The sequence below is a fragment of the Nuphar pumila genome, chromosome 14 (genome assembly GCF_984573655.1).
Source record: "Nuphar pumila chromosome 14, dmNupPumi1.hap1.1, whole genome shotgun sequence".
NCBI lineage: Eukaryota > Viridiplantae > Streptophyta > Magnoliopsida > Nymphaeales > Nymphaeaceae > Nuphar > Nuphar pumila.
In genome coordinates this window covers 12,624,779-12,642,896 of record NC_143262.1, presented here as the reverse complement: position 1 = coordinate 12,642,896, position 18,118 = coordinate 12,624,779, and the positions used below count along the sequence as shown (strand labels likewise).

The 18,118-nt window shown below is 39.7% G+C and overlaps 1 protein-coding gene across 2 annotated transcripts in view; it reads left to right on the top strand.

Moving 5' to 3' along the window:
• Positions 1–18,118, top strand: part of LOC149816407 (oxysterol-binding protein-related protein 1B-like) — a 51,756-nt gene that overhangs the window by 11,263 nt on the left and 22,375 nt on the right. For both annotated transcript variants that reach the window (XM_089986590.1, XM_089986591.1), the window contains 2 exons: positions 10,145–10,593; positions 12,297–12,452. In XM_089986590.1, the coding sequence (XP_089842716.1) occupies positions 10,145–10,593; positions 12,297–12,452 (605 nt within the window). The remainder of the gene's footprint in view (positions 1–10,144; positions 10,594–12,296; positions 12,453–18,118) is intronic.

Here is an 18,118-nt window from a genome sequence, read left to right as displayed (position 1 = left end):
TTAAATTGAAGCAAGGAGGAGGTCTGCAGAAACTAGCCTCAAGAGATGATCCCACTTACACACATAATGGGTCAGTGCACTGTGATTGATTTTAACAGTTTGTCTAAACAGAAACAGGATCATCGTCATGCACAGAGTTTGTTTAGGGGTTTGCAAAAATATATTAACGAGTTCTTAAATCAAAGTAAGGAGGTAGAATGCAGAAACTAGCCTCAAGAGATGATCCCATTTACACACATAATGGGTCAGTGCGCTGTGATTTTTTAACAGTTTGTCCAGACAGAAACAGGACAATCATGCATACACATTCAGAGTTTGTTTAGGAGTTTGCTAAAATATAGGAATCTCATGGCATAGTGATGGTGGTGTGTAGGGGTGTCAACGGGCCTGGTTTACCCGGACCTGACCCGAAACAAACCCTATAGGGTCCGGGTATGGTGATAAATAAGAAGACTCCATTAAGACCTAGGTCCGGACCCGAAGGTCCGATTAATACATTGACCCGGGTATAGTTTGTGAAATTTTATACCAAACCCGGACCCGACCTGAGTTCCGATTAAGACCCGCTATTTTTAAATGTAAAAATGATAAAAAAAATATGGTTTTATTGGGTATGGTCCGGGTTTGGTTCATGTAGTTCTTATTGGGTTCGGGTATGGTTTTTCTTGTAGTGGACCCAATTAGATCCAGGTCCGGACCCGATACCATACCCGAAAATATGGATCAAGTCTGGTTCCACCTGGGTCCAAACCAAACCCGACCCATTGACACCCTGTGTGTGGCCTATTGGATGGTGGCTGGTTCACCAAGTACCTGAGCTTATTCTTACCACTACAAGAATTGCACGTGCTGTAACAGAAGTCTATGTTAAAATATAGTATGCGTATGGATCTGGATCCAGATCCAGATCCATATGCACGTTAAATAAAACACATGCACATACTGTTTTATTGATGGCATTCTTGTAATACTTCTGTAACATTGTCTTATTGTATACCTGTTGTTTTTATAAGGCTTAGGGCTTGGAGGTCGAGCCATCGTGTGCTGCCCCAGCCATTGTGCATCTCTCCCTCTCTCTCTCTCCCTTTTCTTGTTTCCTGTGAAAGTTGAACTACACACACATGAAATCTCATATGGTATCAAAGCTTTGGTTGCAGAATCCTATCAGAGTCATGTTCAGCGAGATATGAAGAAACAGGTTTTGATACATCCCTTCTTTTATTCTTCATCTTTCTCCCTTTAACTTTTGCTACTCGTTCTTTTTCTGATTCTCGTTCATCCTTCTCCTTCATAGTACTTATTATCATTCGTCTGTCAACTTCTTCATCATTAACGATTGTTGCAGCCATTTCACCATCAATGTTTGTCTTTCTTTCCTCGACATCAACGACTGCAGCCATTTCACCATTAACGTCTGTATTTCTTTCCTCGACTGCAGCCATCACTTCTAATAAAATACCTCTCTGATTGCAGCCATCACTTTTAAGTGTTCTCCTCTCTGATTGCAGTATGTTTGATTCATCTTTGATTGCAGTCTCCTTTTTTATTGCAAACAATCTCTTTGATTCCAGAAGTTTTCTTCTTCTTTTTTATTGTTGTTTTAGTGTTCTCTGTGCAACGCCTATAGGTAGATTATAACAGTTCACAATCTCGATTCTGAATCTGCAATTTAAAAAAAAAAGGTTTCCTTTCGTAATATTGGTAGCACAGGTACATGCCTTATTGAAGTTCTACTGATTGATTAAGTGATCTCAAATTTGTTTGTTTCTTTTCATTCGTCTTGTTTGCTTATTCGTTGTCCCATTGATATGGATTACTCCTCGCCATCCGGTCCCTCTGCAAATTTCTTGAGTCAGCTCGTTACAGAAAAACTTACTCATTCCAATTTTTTGACCTAGAAGATGTAATGAAAGAGGCTGAAGCACCAATAGAGCAAAAGGGTCACTCTTTAAGAGTGACTACTAGAGTCAAGAACACAAACACCGAATGTGCACACACAAAACTCTCAAATATAGAAAATGACTAAAAGTCATAAGTTGGATTTATTGAAGAAAAGAAGAGAAGGGTGTAAAAACCCATACATTCAAGAGGGGAAGACCTCCTCTATTTATAGAGGAGGGAAGCACTAAAAGGAACCACAAGGGGGGCTCCCTTGTAGTCTTTGGGAGCCCCAACGGTCAGAAATCTGACCGTTGGAGCCCCAACGACTACAAGTGTGGGCCCCCCTTGTGGTCATTACAAAAAGGAAAAAATAAAGAAAAAAGAAAAAGGAAAAAGGGGAAAAAAGAAAAATAAAAAAGAAAAGAAAGATACATATGTGGTTTTACAAGAATACCCCTATCGGGTATTTATCTAAATGAGAATTAGTATATATATACATATATGTATATATATACTTATATATATACGGATGTATATATATATAAGTATATATATATATATATATATATATATATATATATATATATATATATTTTAACACGCCCCCTCAAACTTTACGGGGAGAAGACCGAAAGTTTGCTAAGGAGGAACATAAATCGTGGAGTTGGAAGCGCTTTGGTGAAGAAGTCAGCTAGCTGATATTCTGAAGTAACATATGGTAATGAGATAGTCCCTCTGAGATATTCGTCTCGAACATAATGGCAATCCATCTCGATATGCTTTGTCCGTTCATGAAAGGTGTGATTGCTGGCAATGTATATCGCACTTTTGTTATCACAGCAGAACTTGGTAGGAGTGGAAATGAGGATGCCCATGTCAGCAAGGAGACTTCTGAGCCATACGATTTTCATAGTTGTCATTGCCATAGCCCGATACTCAGCTTCAGTAAATGATAAGGAGACCTTCTGCTGCTTCTTGCATCTCCACGAGATGAGAGATTCACCTAAAAAAACACAAAGACCCGTAATTGAGATACGATCATTGGGATTGCCTCCCCAGTCAGCATCAGTGAAAGCAGTCAATTCAAGAGATGAGGAAGAGGATAAGAAGAGTCCCTTTGAGATGGTATTTTTGATATATCACACAATTCTCATTACGGCCGCCATATGAACCGTGGTAGGTGCGTGCTGGAACTGGCTCGCTGCATGAACCGCATGGGCTATGTCAGGACGGGTGATGGATAGATAAGTGAGGGATCCAATTAATTGACGGTAGGGAGTTGGATCTTCAAGAAGGACACCATCTTCAAGTCTAAGTTTCGCATTGATAACTTCGGGAGTCTCAACTTTCTTTTCATCAGATATTCCTGATTTGGTACAAATTTCAGCAGCTAACTTCATCTGAGATAAGATGTATCCACGTTCGGAATAAGCCACTTCAATTCCTAAAAAATATCGCAAATAACCAAGGTCAGACATATCAAAGGTATCTTTTAGCATAGACTTAACATCATTTACTCCCTTTTTGTCATTCCCAGTGATGATCATATCATCAACATACAGCATAAGCATAATAATGGAGTCACCTGTTCTTTTCACAAAAAGAGCAGTGTCAGTATAACAAGAAAAAAATCCTAAATTTATTAATACGTTACTAAACCTATCATACCAAGCTTTAGGTGCTTGCTTAAGACCATATAAAGCCTTTTTTAATTTCAAAATTTTTCCATTTAAATTCATACCTGGAGGTGGTTCCATATACACTTCTTCATTTAAATTACCATTCAAAAAGGCATTTTTGACATCAAGTTGAAAGATTGACCATTTTTTAACTGCGGCTATAGCAATAAGAGCTCGAACACTAGTCATTCGAGCAACGGGGGCAAAGGTTTCATCATAATCTACCCCATACTCTTGGGCATATCCCTTGGCTACCAACCTAGCCTTATATCTTTCCAATGAACCATCACTCTTAGTTTTTACTTTAAAAACCCATCTACATCCGATGGGTGTCTTGCCATTGGGAGGATCAATGATTTCCCAAGTTTGTGCCTTTTTAAGAGCATTAAGTTCAAGTTGCATAACTTCATTCCAATGAGCATATTGCTTAGCATCATTGTAATGAGATGGTTCATGAAAAGAGTGAAGAGCAAGTAGGCATGCTCGAAAGTTAGGCGAAAAAGAATCATAAGAAACAAATCTATTTGGTATTTTGGAAATCCGATTTGATCTTCTTTGAGAAGTCTCTTCGGTGAACTCATTTTGGGAAAATTTTTCAAGGGCACAAGGAGGATTCCTTTCATTCCTTCTAGAGTAGACTTGAATTTGTCTTGAAACATTTTCTTCTAAGTTTTGATCATCGTTTGGATGTTCAACAAGATCTTCACTAAGAGATTCATTAGGATCAATATGATCATCTATGATGTTTTCTTTAGGCAATAAGTCAAATAAGAATGAATAATCAATATTTTCATTCGGTTGGTGCGAAAAACCACTTTCCTCTTCAAGGAATGTGATATCTTTAGAGATATAAAGATTGTTTTTAAGTATGTCAAAACATCGATACACTTTTTGTTTTTCGCCATATCCCAAAAAAATACATTCAATAGCCCTAGGGGAAAGTTTATCATTCTTGTGAGTTAAAACAAAACATTTGCATCCAAAAATTCTTAGTCTTTTGTAATCGGGAGACATATTGTAAAGTTTTTCAAATGGAGAAAGATTTTTTAAAGAGGACGAAGGGGTTCTATTAATAAGATATGTAGAGGTTAGAACCGCTTCGGCCCAAAAGGATTTTGGAATGTTTCTTGAGATTAATAACGTTCTTGTAGTCTCTATTATGTGCCTATGCTTTCTTTCCGCAAGTCCATTTTGTTGCGGAGTGTTGGGACAAGAACGTTGGTGAAGAATTCCATTTTCTTTCAAATAGTTTTGAAAATCATTGGACATATATTCGCCTCCCGAATCGGATCTAAGAATAGATAAATTTCCCAAAAATTGGTTTTTGACCATTGCATGAAATTCTTTAAAGAAGGAGAAAACTTCGGATTTGCGACTTAGGAAGTAAATCCACGTGAATCGAGTAAAATCATCAATAAATACCACATAATACGAAAAACCTCCTTTAGACAAAATAGGGGAAGGTCCCCACACATCGGAATGAATAAGTTCAAATGGCCGAGTGGTAAAGTAACTTATTTGTGGAAATGGAATAGCTTTAGATTTCCCAAAAATGCAATCTTTACAAGTCATGTGATTGTCTTTACAAGTATTGTTCAAAAACGAAAAAAGAGACATTTTTACAAAATTTGGATGGCCAAGTCTCTCATGCCATATTCCAATACTTTTGTCTTTTACAAGATTGCATGATGCCTTAGATGGGAGAGTCAAAAAATCCATAAAGTAGAGGTCACCCCTTCTATGGCCTTGCCCAATCAGCTTCCCTGACTGGAGATCCTGCACGGTGCAATCCTTAGGTGAGAAAGAGACTTGGCATCCATGATCGGTGATTTGAGATACGGAAAAAAGATTTAAATTTATTTTAGGAACGATTCTTACTTTAGGAACAAAGAAGTTTTTGAAATCAAGAGATCCAATACTTTCAATTTTTTGTGATGTACCATCGGCCGTTGAAACACAAGAAGATATAGGTTCGGAAAAAATATTTGAAAGAGAATTTTTATGAGATGTCATATGAAAAGAAGCACCGGAGTCTAGTATCCACATACCTGGAGGAGATGAAGAGTAGGCAATGGCGGCCCCGGATGTTGAAGGAGAAGTCTTGAGAAGATGTTGGAGAACTTCGGAGATGTGATTTAGAGTTTCTTTGATATCTCCTTCTTTGGTACTTTCTTCCTTCTTTGGAGAAGTTTCCCCAACCACGGCAACTTTTCCTTTGAGTTTTGGACAAGCCGGTCTAATGTGACCCGGTTCATTACAATAATGGCATATTATTCCCCTTCTAGGCCCATTGATATTTTTGTTAAAGTGGGGAGGTCTATATGCTTTAACATTTGATCCGGGCCTATTAACGGCCAAAACCTCATCATTCCTAATGCTCAAGCCAAGTCGAGTTTCTTCTTGACATACTTCGGCAAGAGCATCTTCAATAGGTAGGGCTTTGCTTCTATGGAGAAGAGATGCCCTAACTTGTTCAAATTCCGGGCGAAGTCCATGAAGGAATTGAAAAAAGTGCTCATTTTCAATTTGTTCCCTTCTTAGTTCAATATCTTGTGGAGCAACCCATTTGGGCTCAAGAAGGGCAAGCTCATCCCAAAGAGGGGTTAGAGAGTTAAAATAGTCTCGAACACTCATATCCATTTGTTTAGTGGAACGAATTTTTTCTTGACAAAAGAATTGCCGAGCAAGATCCTTTTGGGTATACATACCTTTAAGAAAAAACCAAGCCTCATTGGCCTTTCTAAACTTGGCAATATTAGCACAATTTTTGAGATCTACATTGTTCATAAACCATGCCAAAATACATTATTCATAAACCATGCCAAAATTTTGGCATGGTTACTTTCCCAATCCTCGATTTTGGATTGATGTTCATTAATGGCTTTGATGCGCTCATCGCCATCTAAAGCCTTTTCAACTTCATTTTCAATTTTGGTAAGAACAAGAGAGGGTTCGGGAGTAGTTCCCATAACAAAGCCCCAAAGTTTCTTACATCTTAGATGATTTTCCATAGCGGAGGCCCACATGAGATAATTGGACCCATTTAGCTTGAAAGAAAGCTCCACTTTAGAGTCTCGTTCCATTGGCACCAAATATTCTTCTTTTCTTCAAAACTTTGAGAGACACGCTTTCCAAGATGACAAAAGAATAGCCCAATCACCAACCGAGCTCTGATACCATGTAATGAAAAGAGGCGGAAGCACCAATAGAGCAAAAGGGTCACTCTTTAAGAGTGACTACTAGAGCCAAGAACACAAACACCGAATGCGCACACACAAAACTCTCAAATATAGAAAATGACTAAAAGTCATAAGTTGGATTTATTGAAGAAAAGAAGAGAAGGGTGTAAAAACCCATACATTCAAGAGGGGAAGACCTCCTCTATTTATAGAAGAGGGAAGCACTAAAAGGAACCACAAGGGGGGCTCCCTTGTAGTCGTTGGGAGCCCCAACGGTCAGAAATCTGACCGTTGGAGCCCCAACGACTACAAGTGTGGGGCCCCCTTGTGGTCATTACAAAAAGGAAAAAATAAAGAAAAAAGAAAAAGGAAAAAGGGGAAAAAAGAAAAATAAAAAAGAAAAGAAAGATACATATGTGGTTTTACAAGAATACCTCTATCGGGTATTTATCTAAATGAGAATTAGTATATATATACATATATGTATATATATACTTATATATATATATACAGATGTATATATATAAGTATATATATATATATATATATATATATATATATATATTAACAGAAGAGGCAAACACTTCATTTTATACGGATTCAGGATCTTGATGAACATCTGGATGGTTTAGTTCATATACCACCACAGCTTATTTTGCAGGAAACCAAGGATGAGAAGGGTGACACAATTACCATTTCTATTAAGAATCCAGAGTATACAACTTGGAGGAAGCATGATCAATCTTTGGTTGCTTATATTATGTCAATACTCTCTCAAGAAGTGTTGGTTACTCTTTCAGATGATTGCACTGCGGCGGATCTGTGGAGTAAGTTGTCTCAGACATACTCTCAGATATCAAAAGCCCGAGTTATGTACTTAAAAAATGAGTTTCAAAGTTTGAAGAAAGGCTCCATGACTGTCATGGAATACATAGGCCGCTTGAAGAGTATTACTGACCAATTGGTGGTTATTGGAAGTGCTATTGCAGATAAAGATAAAGTTCAACAACTCCTCAATGGATTGGGCCCTGATTTTGACATGTTTACCACAACTTTGTCATGCCTTCCTCATTTGCCCACCTTTAATGCTTTTCAAACGAAACTTCTCTAGCATGAGATGATTATAAAACAAAAGGCAGTGGCACGATTGAGTACAGAGGCTGAATACAAGTCGATGGCTGCAGGCACGACATAAGCTACATGGATTAGGCACTTATTGAGTGATCTTGGGGAGACAATTATTCGATCATTTCTTCTATGTGACAATCAAAGCGCATTAAACATTGCATGTAATCCTATCCAGCATAGCAGAACGAAGCACATTGAGATTGATCAACATTTTATACGGCAGAAAGTCGAGATGAAGGAGATAGAACTACATCATGTTCGAAGAGAAAATCAAGTGGCAGACTTATTTACTAAGGGGTTAACAGGACATCAATTTTGGCTATTGAAGAGCAAGTTGTACATGCTCCAAAATCACATACAACTTGAGGGAGGGTGTTAAAATATAGTATGCGTATGAATTTAGATCCAGATCCATACGCACGTTAAATAAAACACATGCACATACTGTTTCATTAATGGCATTCTTGCAATACTTCTGTAACATTGTTTTATTGTATATCTGCTGTTTTTTACAAGGCTTAGGGCTTGAAGGTCGAGCCATCGTGCGCCGCCCCAGCCATTGTGCATCTCTCTCTCTCTCTGTCTCTCTCTCTCTCTCTACCTTTTCTTGTTTCCTGTGAAAGCTGAACCACACACACGAAATCTCATAGTCTACTCCTCCTGTTCCTTCCGGTTCTGATTGTGGGTCCTGTGTGTTTCTTTAGAGGCATATTTGAAGTCTTACACTTAGGAATTAAACTACCTATCCCAGAATGCAAGTTAAAAACCTTAAAATATATAGCTGGAGAGAGAGAGAGCTGGATGCTTAGGACACAGCTTATGTTCCTTGAAAGATGCATAGTCCTTTCAAGTTTCTCATGCCTTGCTATATTAAAAGTGGTTAGTCTATCATTTATTAGTAGGAGAAATGTTACTGTATTGCGGGACACAGGCTGTGAAAGATTGGGTTGTTAGGCTTTCAGCTGATGGCACCACTACCACCATTTTTTGGCTGCATGAGAGCGACAATGAATTTCAGTAATGTGCCTTTAATTAGGGTAAGGCAGTCAAATACTACAGAGGTCCATCTAAAGGGATAGAATAGTTAGTATTGATCGACAACCATTTTACGACCTAAACATGACTGAAGTTTTGCAATTTATGTAACTTTGGTTGGTTTGATTTCATCAAATGAAGTGCTAATAACATCAAGACGCAGTAATATTGGCATAAAAAATTGATGGCATGGGCTCCAGTAAGGATAGTTCATATAGGCAAGGAAATCTGTAATATGATTTCCAGATATTTCACAGATTTTAGAGACAAAAAATTGACTGACTTTCCATTGGCACTGCAATAAATGGAAAGAGTTTGCAGATACCAGGAATCAGCTCATACATAACTACTTTATAGAGAATCTATGCTGATCTCGGTATAACCTCTATCTAAAAAATTATTTGTAACTGTGTAAGCACCCAGAGTGTGCATTTAGTTTCTTGCTACATGAATCACTTTTTTACGGTTATGGTACTTCCTTTGCCACCACCATGGCAGGGTATCTTATTCATGATCTAGGGCATCCATAGCTATAAATATTTGCTGTGTACCTGTGTCAATGGCTTTTTCTTTTTCCATGAGGGACGGGAAAACCAACCCCAGGATCAGAGACCTATTCACACTGGCTATGCCTGCCATACTTATGGTTGCTGTCCCACGGTGGCGCACCTCTTTCCCCCAGGGGGTCACCTTGCTTCGGCATAAGCAAGGGGCATGATACCCTTACTCTTGATATTGCAAGGGGCTGACGTCCGTGAGAATGGAACCCTGACCACCCTCCTAGCAGCCAAGGCCCCCTCCCACTACGCCAAACCCCTTGGGGGTTGTGTCAATGGCTTGTTATAGTATAATAAAGTTGTGAAGTGAACATGATCAAGTAATGGTTTCTTAACTGCTGTAACTTGGTTGAGTTTGTCATGGCTTCAGTTGTTTCAGAACATCAGATCAGTCTGAAATCTGAACATTCTTTCTGGTTATGTTATCCTGTATGTACTTGTTTGGGCTTACATCTGATTTTGGTTGTTCTTTAAAACTTTTATTGTGCACTTTTTGAGATTTTGATTGTTCAGTTAACTTGTTTAAAGCCAAGCTTATATGTTTGGACCAAAATAAAGGTGCTTCTAAGAAATTAATGCATCTGTATATCTATGATATTTTATTTTGATTTCTTAAACTTAACTGCATGTATTTTTGAGAAGTCGTTAGATATTTAGGATCTTATTGCTATTGATGTTTTTTCAGAGGGCAGTATAACTGAATCCGATGAAGATAATGAAAGGCAGGATGCAGCAGAGGAAGAAACAGATGAAGAAGACAATGCATTCTTTGATACACGTGACTTTTTGTCTTCAAGTTCTTTTAAGAGTAGTGGATCCGAGTTTCAAAGGTCATCATGTGATTCAGATGAAGAGGAACTTTGTGCAATTGATTCTGATGACTATGTCGATGCTTCCATGCAGTCTGTCAGATTTTATTATCCACATGTTCGGAGGCGAAAAAAATTGCCTGATCCCATTGAGAAGGAGAAGGGAGTTAGCCTTTGGTCAATGATTAAAGACAACATAGGAAAGGATCTTACAAAGGTTTGCCTTCCCGTGTACTTCAATGAGCCCCTGTCTTCTTTACAGAAATGTTTCGAAGATCTGGAGTATTCTTATCTTATTGATCGAGCTTATGAATGGGGTAAGAGGGTAAGTTAAAATGAGACACATGAATATTTTTATTATTTTTTTTTTGAAATAAAAATTTTATGTTGGAATTTGTTTCTTCTTTCATTTACACGGTCTAGTTCATATGCTTATTTTGCTGGACAATATTTTCCATTTTATATCATTATTTGTTTTCCTTGCAATTGCAGAAATAGAGACTGCTAGGTTCTTTTTCATATTCCTGCATGTTTGGGTAGTTATTGGATTGGTTGTTAACTTCTTTAACTGAAGTCGAGTCTTCTTTTCATTGTTTAGTGTTCTAAATGAATACTCAGTCAGTTTTGTAGGAAAACTCATCATTGACTTGTCAGTTGAAAAGGAGATGCATATGGCAATGATAAGCAACGGAAATTTAGATGATGATTTATCATTTGTTATAGCAATATCTCATTGTCCATATGTTCGGACTACAATTTTTGTCATAAAATTTCATGGATCACATCTGATGCATCCTAAGAATTTTATGTTGAAAATATTTATATGTAAGTTGATTTTCTTGATGGAAGCTTTCACGTTCTGAATGTAGCCATTATTTTGGTTTTTTAGATCATCTTTGTTTGTTTTCCGGGCATTTATGATTCTAATTAGTGGTAGCAATTTGTCCTGGTTACTGTTATTTCAGATTTTGGCTTCCATTGATTATTTAACTATTGTTTATTTGTGGTGTTTATGCTTCCTGGATGCTAGAAGTCAAACCTTCAAAACTCCATGTGACTTCGGAGTTTCCTACTATATATGGAGTTCCTTCATAGGGTTTCCATACACAGTATTTCCTTTTTCATCCTACTCACGTAAAGTCTGTCTTATCTTTTTCATGATTTTTTTTATATTAGAGTCGAAGTCATTGTAGTTGGTGTTTGCATTTGTTTGCATTAGTTTCTATCATTGAAGTTGGCTTTTGCATGTTTCTCTTTTAACTGTCTCTTGCACCTATTAGGTCCTAACTGCTTGCTTCTCATGACTCGTTTCTTATTTGAAATCGTTATCTCTTATGCATTTATTGATCTCATCTGGTCATAATTTCATGAGAATTATGCTGTTATCTGCATTTCTGATCAAAGTCTAAATTGTGAACAGTTTCTTCATTGGTATAAATTACTGGGAATGGTTGAATGAATTTCAAAATGTATTTTGTAGGTAGGTAACTTGATAAATAAGTTTCCCAAAAACATTTTGTGCATAGTGCTGATTTATTGAAATATGCTTGGTTTCAAACATGTTGAATTGACCCCTCTGAGATAGGTCACATCTATTTCACGGATTTTAATTACATACGTTCAGCAAGATAGAGAAGAAAGAAGAGATGCAGTGAAAAAGAAACTTTCATTGAGTTATCAAGAAAGATAGTTACAATAATATATGGGAGTCGACCTTCTTTGCCCACAAGAAGACAAAAATAATTGACTACATGAACCCATGATTAAGTACAAGAATACCCTTCTAAAATAATAATATATACAAGAGCAGAAGGGTAGCACAAAGTCTAGTAATACACATATTACATTCCTCAACAATAGTCATGAATTAATTTTGTACTGTACAAAATATCAATTACTATTTCTGATAGTGTGTTATATAATATTGTTATCTTCTTGTTCTATTGGTTGGCCTGGATCATTCTCTTCTTCACCCAATCGGTACCGGCCAATGATCAGCACTTTGTTTTATTTGATGATTTTGTGTAGGGGAATAGTTTGATGAGGATCCTGAATGTAGCAGCATTTGCAGTGTCCGGTTATGCTTCTACAGAAGGCAGAAACTGCAAGCCGTTTAATCCCCTTTTGGGAGAGACATATGAAGCCGACTATCCTGACAAGGGACTCCGTTTCTTCTCTGAGAAGGTATGATTATTTGTAGCAGCTTGAGTGCAGCATGTTTGGTTTGTCATTCTTCTGGTCTGAGGGAATGATAATGACACCAGATTTCTTTCCTGGTTCTATCTTTAAAAAAAACTGTATTGGTTGAATGGTTAACTTCTTTATTTAAATAAATGTGATTTAGTGCAAACTGGTAGAGTTTTCTCACTTTTCTGAACAGAAACATGATGCAGCTACTTCTTTTCACTTCAAGTTTCGCTTCTAATATGAAATGTGATTCATCAATGTAATACCTCTTGTAATATGCTGACAATCTCTTAGATGTGGTTTCTGTGAGTAGCAAACATGTTATTTGTGTAATTAAATCACCACCAACTCAAAGAGAACTTCACAAGCTCTAAGAGCACAAACACAAGTCACAAAAGCACTCACACAAGCCACAAAGGGCACACACTCACATAAGCCACTAAGGCCACCTAATAGGAATCACAAAAGTGCACTCAAGAACGCTTAAAAAATATTATTTATATTAATCGATTAATGCACAAAAAATGCATACTTTACAAAGGAGCCAATGATCCTTATATACACAAAAGAATGAGAGCACTAGCCCGTAGGAATAGCTAGCGGCTAGTTGTTTGTAGTGCACACAGGTTATGACCATAAGAAGCTATGCACGCTACAAAGTGTACATGGCTTATGACCAAAACAAATAAAAAAAGAAAAACATATATACAAAGATAACAAAAAAAATGTATATATATATATATATACTTTGACATATTTTAACAATTTGATCTCAATATATGCAGATGTGCATAAATTTTGAATAAGTTTGGGGAACCATTTTAAATGCATGTTTCTGCATGCTATGTGCCATATATATATATATATATATATATATATATATATATATGATACAGGATCTGTGCTAAATGAAACATTTTATCAGATTTCCTTTGTTTTTTTGAAATTCTGACCATACAGATGTAATCTATATGCTTGTTTTTATAGGAATCAGTTCTTGGAGGATTTGATTCCGATGCATGGATAGGTTTTTACTTTTTATAAGGTTTCAAAAATAAACTGCCTACAATTTTCATAAAATTTTGAGGCTCCAAATACCATTTTTTCCATCCAAAATGCATGATCCAAGTGTCAGTTCCTACTAATTCAATCATGCTGAACACATCTATTGTAATAGTTGAAGAAAAAAAATTGTTGGACCCGGATCGGATCCAGATTTGGACCAGACCCGGATCCAAAGGGAGAGGCGGTCAGGCATAGCCTTACCGCCTCCCTCGGGTCTTCTATAGATAGCAAGGCAGGGGGGTTCAAATACGACCCCCCCCCCCCCTCCTCATCGTCTCTTTCCCGATTCTCCTCTCCTGCTCTCCTGTTTTCTCTACCCGACACTCACTCTCTTCTCTTCTCCCCCCCGACTCCTCTCTGCACCCTTTCTCTCGCTGGAGACCCCTGTCAACCCGCCGCCATCTGCGACCTCCCTCCGCCGCTGCCGCCGTTGATGATCTCCAAGTACGCTCTTTTTCTTTCGTCTTTCTTCTTCTTCTTCCCCTTCTACTTCTACTTCTTCGTTTCCCCTTCTCCTTTTCCTTTCTTTTTGTCGGCAGGGGGCTCTGCCCCCTATCACTTGTTGTGTCGGCAGGGGGCTCCGCTCCCCCTGTCCCTCTTGTTTTCCCGGCAGGGAGCGGAGCTCCCTATGTCATCCCACCTTTTCGGCAGGGGCTTCCGCCCCCTGCCTTTTGTGGATTTCTCGACAGGGGCAGAGCCCCTGCCTCTTCGTGGTTCTTCCAGCAGGGGAGGGTCGAGCCCTCCCTGCTGCCTCTTTTGGTCAGGGGAGGGGTCGAGCCCCCTCCCTGCACCATCGTCTTCTTCTTCTCTCCTCCTTTTCAGTCGGCAGGTTGGCGGGGGCGACACCCCCTGTCGCATGTGTCCGACTGGTTGGCAGGGGGTGATGCCCCCCTGCCGCCTGTTGTTGATCGACTGGCAGGGATTTTCAGCCCCCCCTCACTCTCTCTCTGTTATCTTTGGCCGGTAGGGGTTGTGGCCCACCTATCGTCTTTTGGCAGGACGACAGGGGCATCGCCCCTGTCGCCTGAAACTTTTGGATCAGCAGGGACTAAAGCAGCCTGTTGTTTCTGGTAGGTCGGCAGGGGCTAGAGCCCTGCCTGTCCTTTGTCGACAGGGGCGACGCCCCCTGTCGCCTGCATCTGTTCTTCGACAGTAAGGGTCATTGGACCCTGCCTCGCATTTCTTCAAGGTTGGCTGGGACCGTTGCCCCCTGCACCTTGTTTGTTTTCCGGTAGGGGGTTTCGCCCCTCTGCCTTGATTTTGCTGCCTCTGTTGCTCTTCTGCATTCTGCAGGGAGTTGAGCTTCCTGCCTACCCTCGTATCAGGGTCTGGTACTGCTGCAGGTCTTATCGGACCCACTTCTCATTTGTATTTTGGCATGCTAACCTTTTTAGCATCACAGGTTGAACGGTGGATCCTGCACGCCCTTTATGGCTTGAGGTTGTGCTTACCTACGCCGCTGGCATACGAGGACCGTCACCCCTCAAGGTAGGGGAAGATTGCATGGAAGACTTGGACAATTGAATTAAGTTCAATTAACTAAAAAGGAACCATTAAATAAATATATATGTATATATTTATACAAGTACACATTTAACTCAAGGACGTGGTTTCGCGATCCTTGTCCCTTACTTTGCCGTTGCGCATCGCGCAAAGGTTTTGCGTTGCACTCTTGCTTACGGTCTTTACTTTGCCGTTGCGCATCGCGCAAAGATCTAGTGTTGCACCCCTGCCTATAGTTTTTACTTGCCGTCATACATCGCATCGAGATTTAGCGTTGCACTTCTGCTTATCGCCTTTACCTTGCCGTCGCACTATGCGCCTAGGCTCTTGCTTTTGCATGTGTTGGTATTGCCTTGCTATTGCAAATGACGTGTAGGTTCTTGCTCTTTGTGTATGCCTTAAAGGCATCCTCGTGAATGATCTAAGGGGCATTTACCACTCTCTCTTGCGACGAGAGTTGAGTTGGGAGCTAGTGTTACATCCTCGTGTAAGAAGAGGGATACCTTGCAAGGATCCTGACTCTTCGAGTATGCAGTCTTGCAGACGAGTTGGGGTTCGAGCGAACTACTTAGCAAGGGTTCTGTTGAGAAACCTGTATCCTGTCTATCGAGGTCGGTATCGAGTCATGCGAGGCATATAGATACCCCGATAGCGGAGGAGATTCTAGAGAATCACATGCATAATGTTGGCAGCATAGGATGGGTCGTTAGTTAAGCAACCCCTAACACACCCATTCGCTCCTGGTTGTTATGTCATGGGAGAGGACAGAGCGGTACAAAACTCCAATGGAAAGGTTATTAACAACCACCCCACGGGCAATGATCCGGCCTCCCCAATCATTGGAGTTAAGGGGGAAAGGGGCTACAATAGTTAGCTCAACACTTCTGCAGAAGTTTGATGCATCCGTGGCACTGCTTTTCAGCTTCTGGGGAATCCTCTCTCGGCTAAAGTCGTCCCCTTTGGAGCGGACTCAACTAGCTATTCGGGTTATTGAAAAAACATAGAATAACAGACGTCCGAACTAGTCTCAGTTGTTTCTACGTTTTGCCTGCCCGTACCCGCAGACTAGTAATATTGAAACATAAAGTCAATTGCTTGCTTGCTCGGTAGTTCAGTATGCTACTCGTTGAGCTATGCACGCCTGTCAAGGCGTTACTTTAGTTGGTTAAACTGCTTACGCAGTTCTTTGCAGAGTAATAAGTAGCTTTTCACACTAGTTAAATGCTTATAATAATAGTATTATGCCAGTGGCTACATATTAGCATGCGACTTGCTTTATCCCTTGGTCAAACTGTTTGGTGCTTATTGTAGCATAGCACTGATTGGCTTGCATCTCTTATGATTGATGTAATTACATACAACTCGTAATCTACGAACTGGTGGCAACTAGGATTGATGTGGCCGCTTGTCTTATAAGTTGCTTACATATTGTGATATAACTGTTGCTGTATGATTGCTTATGAGTGCTTGTCTTATTCAGTTGTTTTGTTTGGCTGTCAGATAGAGTTAGTTACTCTTCGCCTATAGAATCAACTGGATTACCATATCTGCGTGTTCTCATGTGTCGTTTACGCATACTTTGAGGTCCTATTTGAGGATTGTAATGTTCCTTGTGGCAATAACACGATGTGTAGTATTATATGCTTCTGTGCGATGTGATTGTTATGCCACGTGATAAGAAATGTTGGAAGTATGTAATAATATGTTCATGGTTCATGGAGCCTTATTGGAGGAATGAGTGATCATGTGTTTTGTTTTACCATGTGGAATGATACGATGCATATAGCTGATATACGTGCTTGTGCCCATATTGATGGCTTCTGACCCAAGAGCGGTCAATTGTTCGGAGCAGTCGACTGTATTGATGCATGTATCACTGAGTAGGGTGTCTGTTGAGGACCTGATCTCCAAAGGATTATCTGCGAGGGCGTGTATGATCAAGACCAAGTAACCGGCTGGAGTGGTAGATTCTCTGTGAAGATGTACATTGTCCACGAACGGGTAGCCGTAAAGACGGTGAACTCCTGTGAGAAAGTGTATGGTCCAAGACCAGGTATATCATCTAGGGCGGAATTCTTTGTGAGGTTATACATTTCTCAGACCAGGTAATCCGGCGTTGATCTTGTTGATTGTAATAGTGGCTATCGACCTTGAGAGCGGTCATTTGCGTTGATGCGTGTATCACAATGATTTTCATTGGATATGCATTTGTTGGGGACCGACTTCCCAAAGGTTTCGCTGTGGGGGTATGTATGATCAAGATCAGGTGACCCGGCTAGAGTGGGAGATTCTCTGTGAGGATGTACACTGTCCACGAACGGGTAGCCGCAAAGACGGTGAACTCCTGTGAGGAAGTGTATGATCCAAGACCATGTATACCCTCTAGGGCGGTAATTCCTTGTCAGGTCATATATCTCCCGGACCGAGCGATCCGACGTGGATCTTGTGTTTTTGCTTACCATAAAAAGTTATGGTGAGTTGTGATGATCTTCTGAAATTGTTTGTGATAGCCAACTATTAATTCATAATTTCGGCTTTCTGTTTTAGCATGATTACATGCAGGACTCAGATGTAAAAATCAGATCGTTAGCGATTTGAGTTAGTGATCATGTTTTGGACCTTCTATAGAAGGGTGGGTTTTTCCTGAGAAAGTATGATGCCTTAGTGAGTCATAACAAGTGATAGTTGGCCGCGTAAGGCTTTGAGAGATGAGAATAAATTAAGGTTGTTCAGGACAAAGCGTTTGTTAGAAGTAGTGAGCGACAAACGATGTCCTGATGATGATTAGATGCAGAGACCCCGTTCTAGGAACGAGAACAAACTTGTTGCGTGGTAGTTCACAGCTTACGATCAAATGGATTGTATGCTGCGTTTGTCAGTTGCACTGATTCCTTGCTTTGCACTACTTACTCGCTTGCACCACTTACCCGTTTGCACTGCTTACCTTGTTGTACTGCTTACCTGTTTAACTGCATATCTGCTTTATACTGCTTAGCATACTAAATTAAATGTACTTAATTCAGTTTCCTGTAGTCTTTCTTGTGCACCTACTAGTTTTTCGCGAAACTAACCCATTTTATGGTTACAGGTGATGA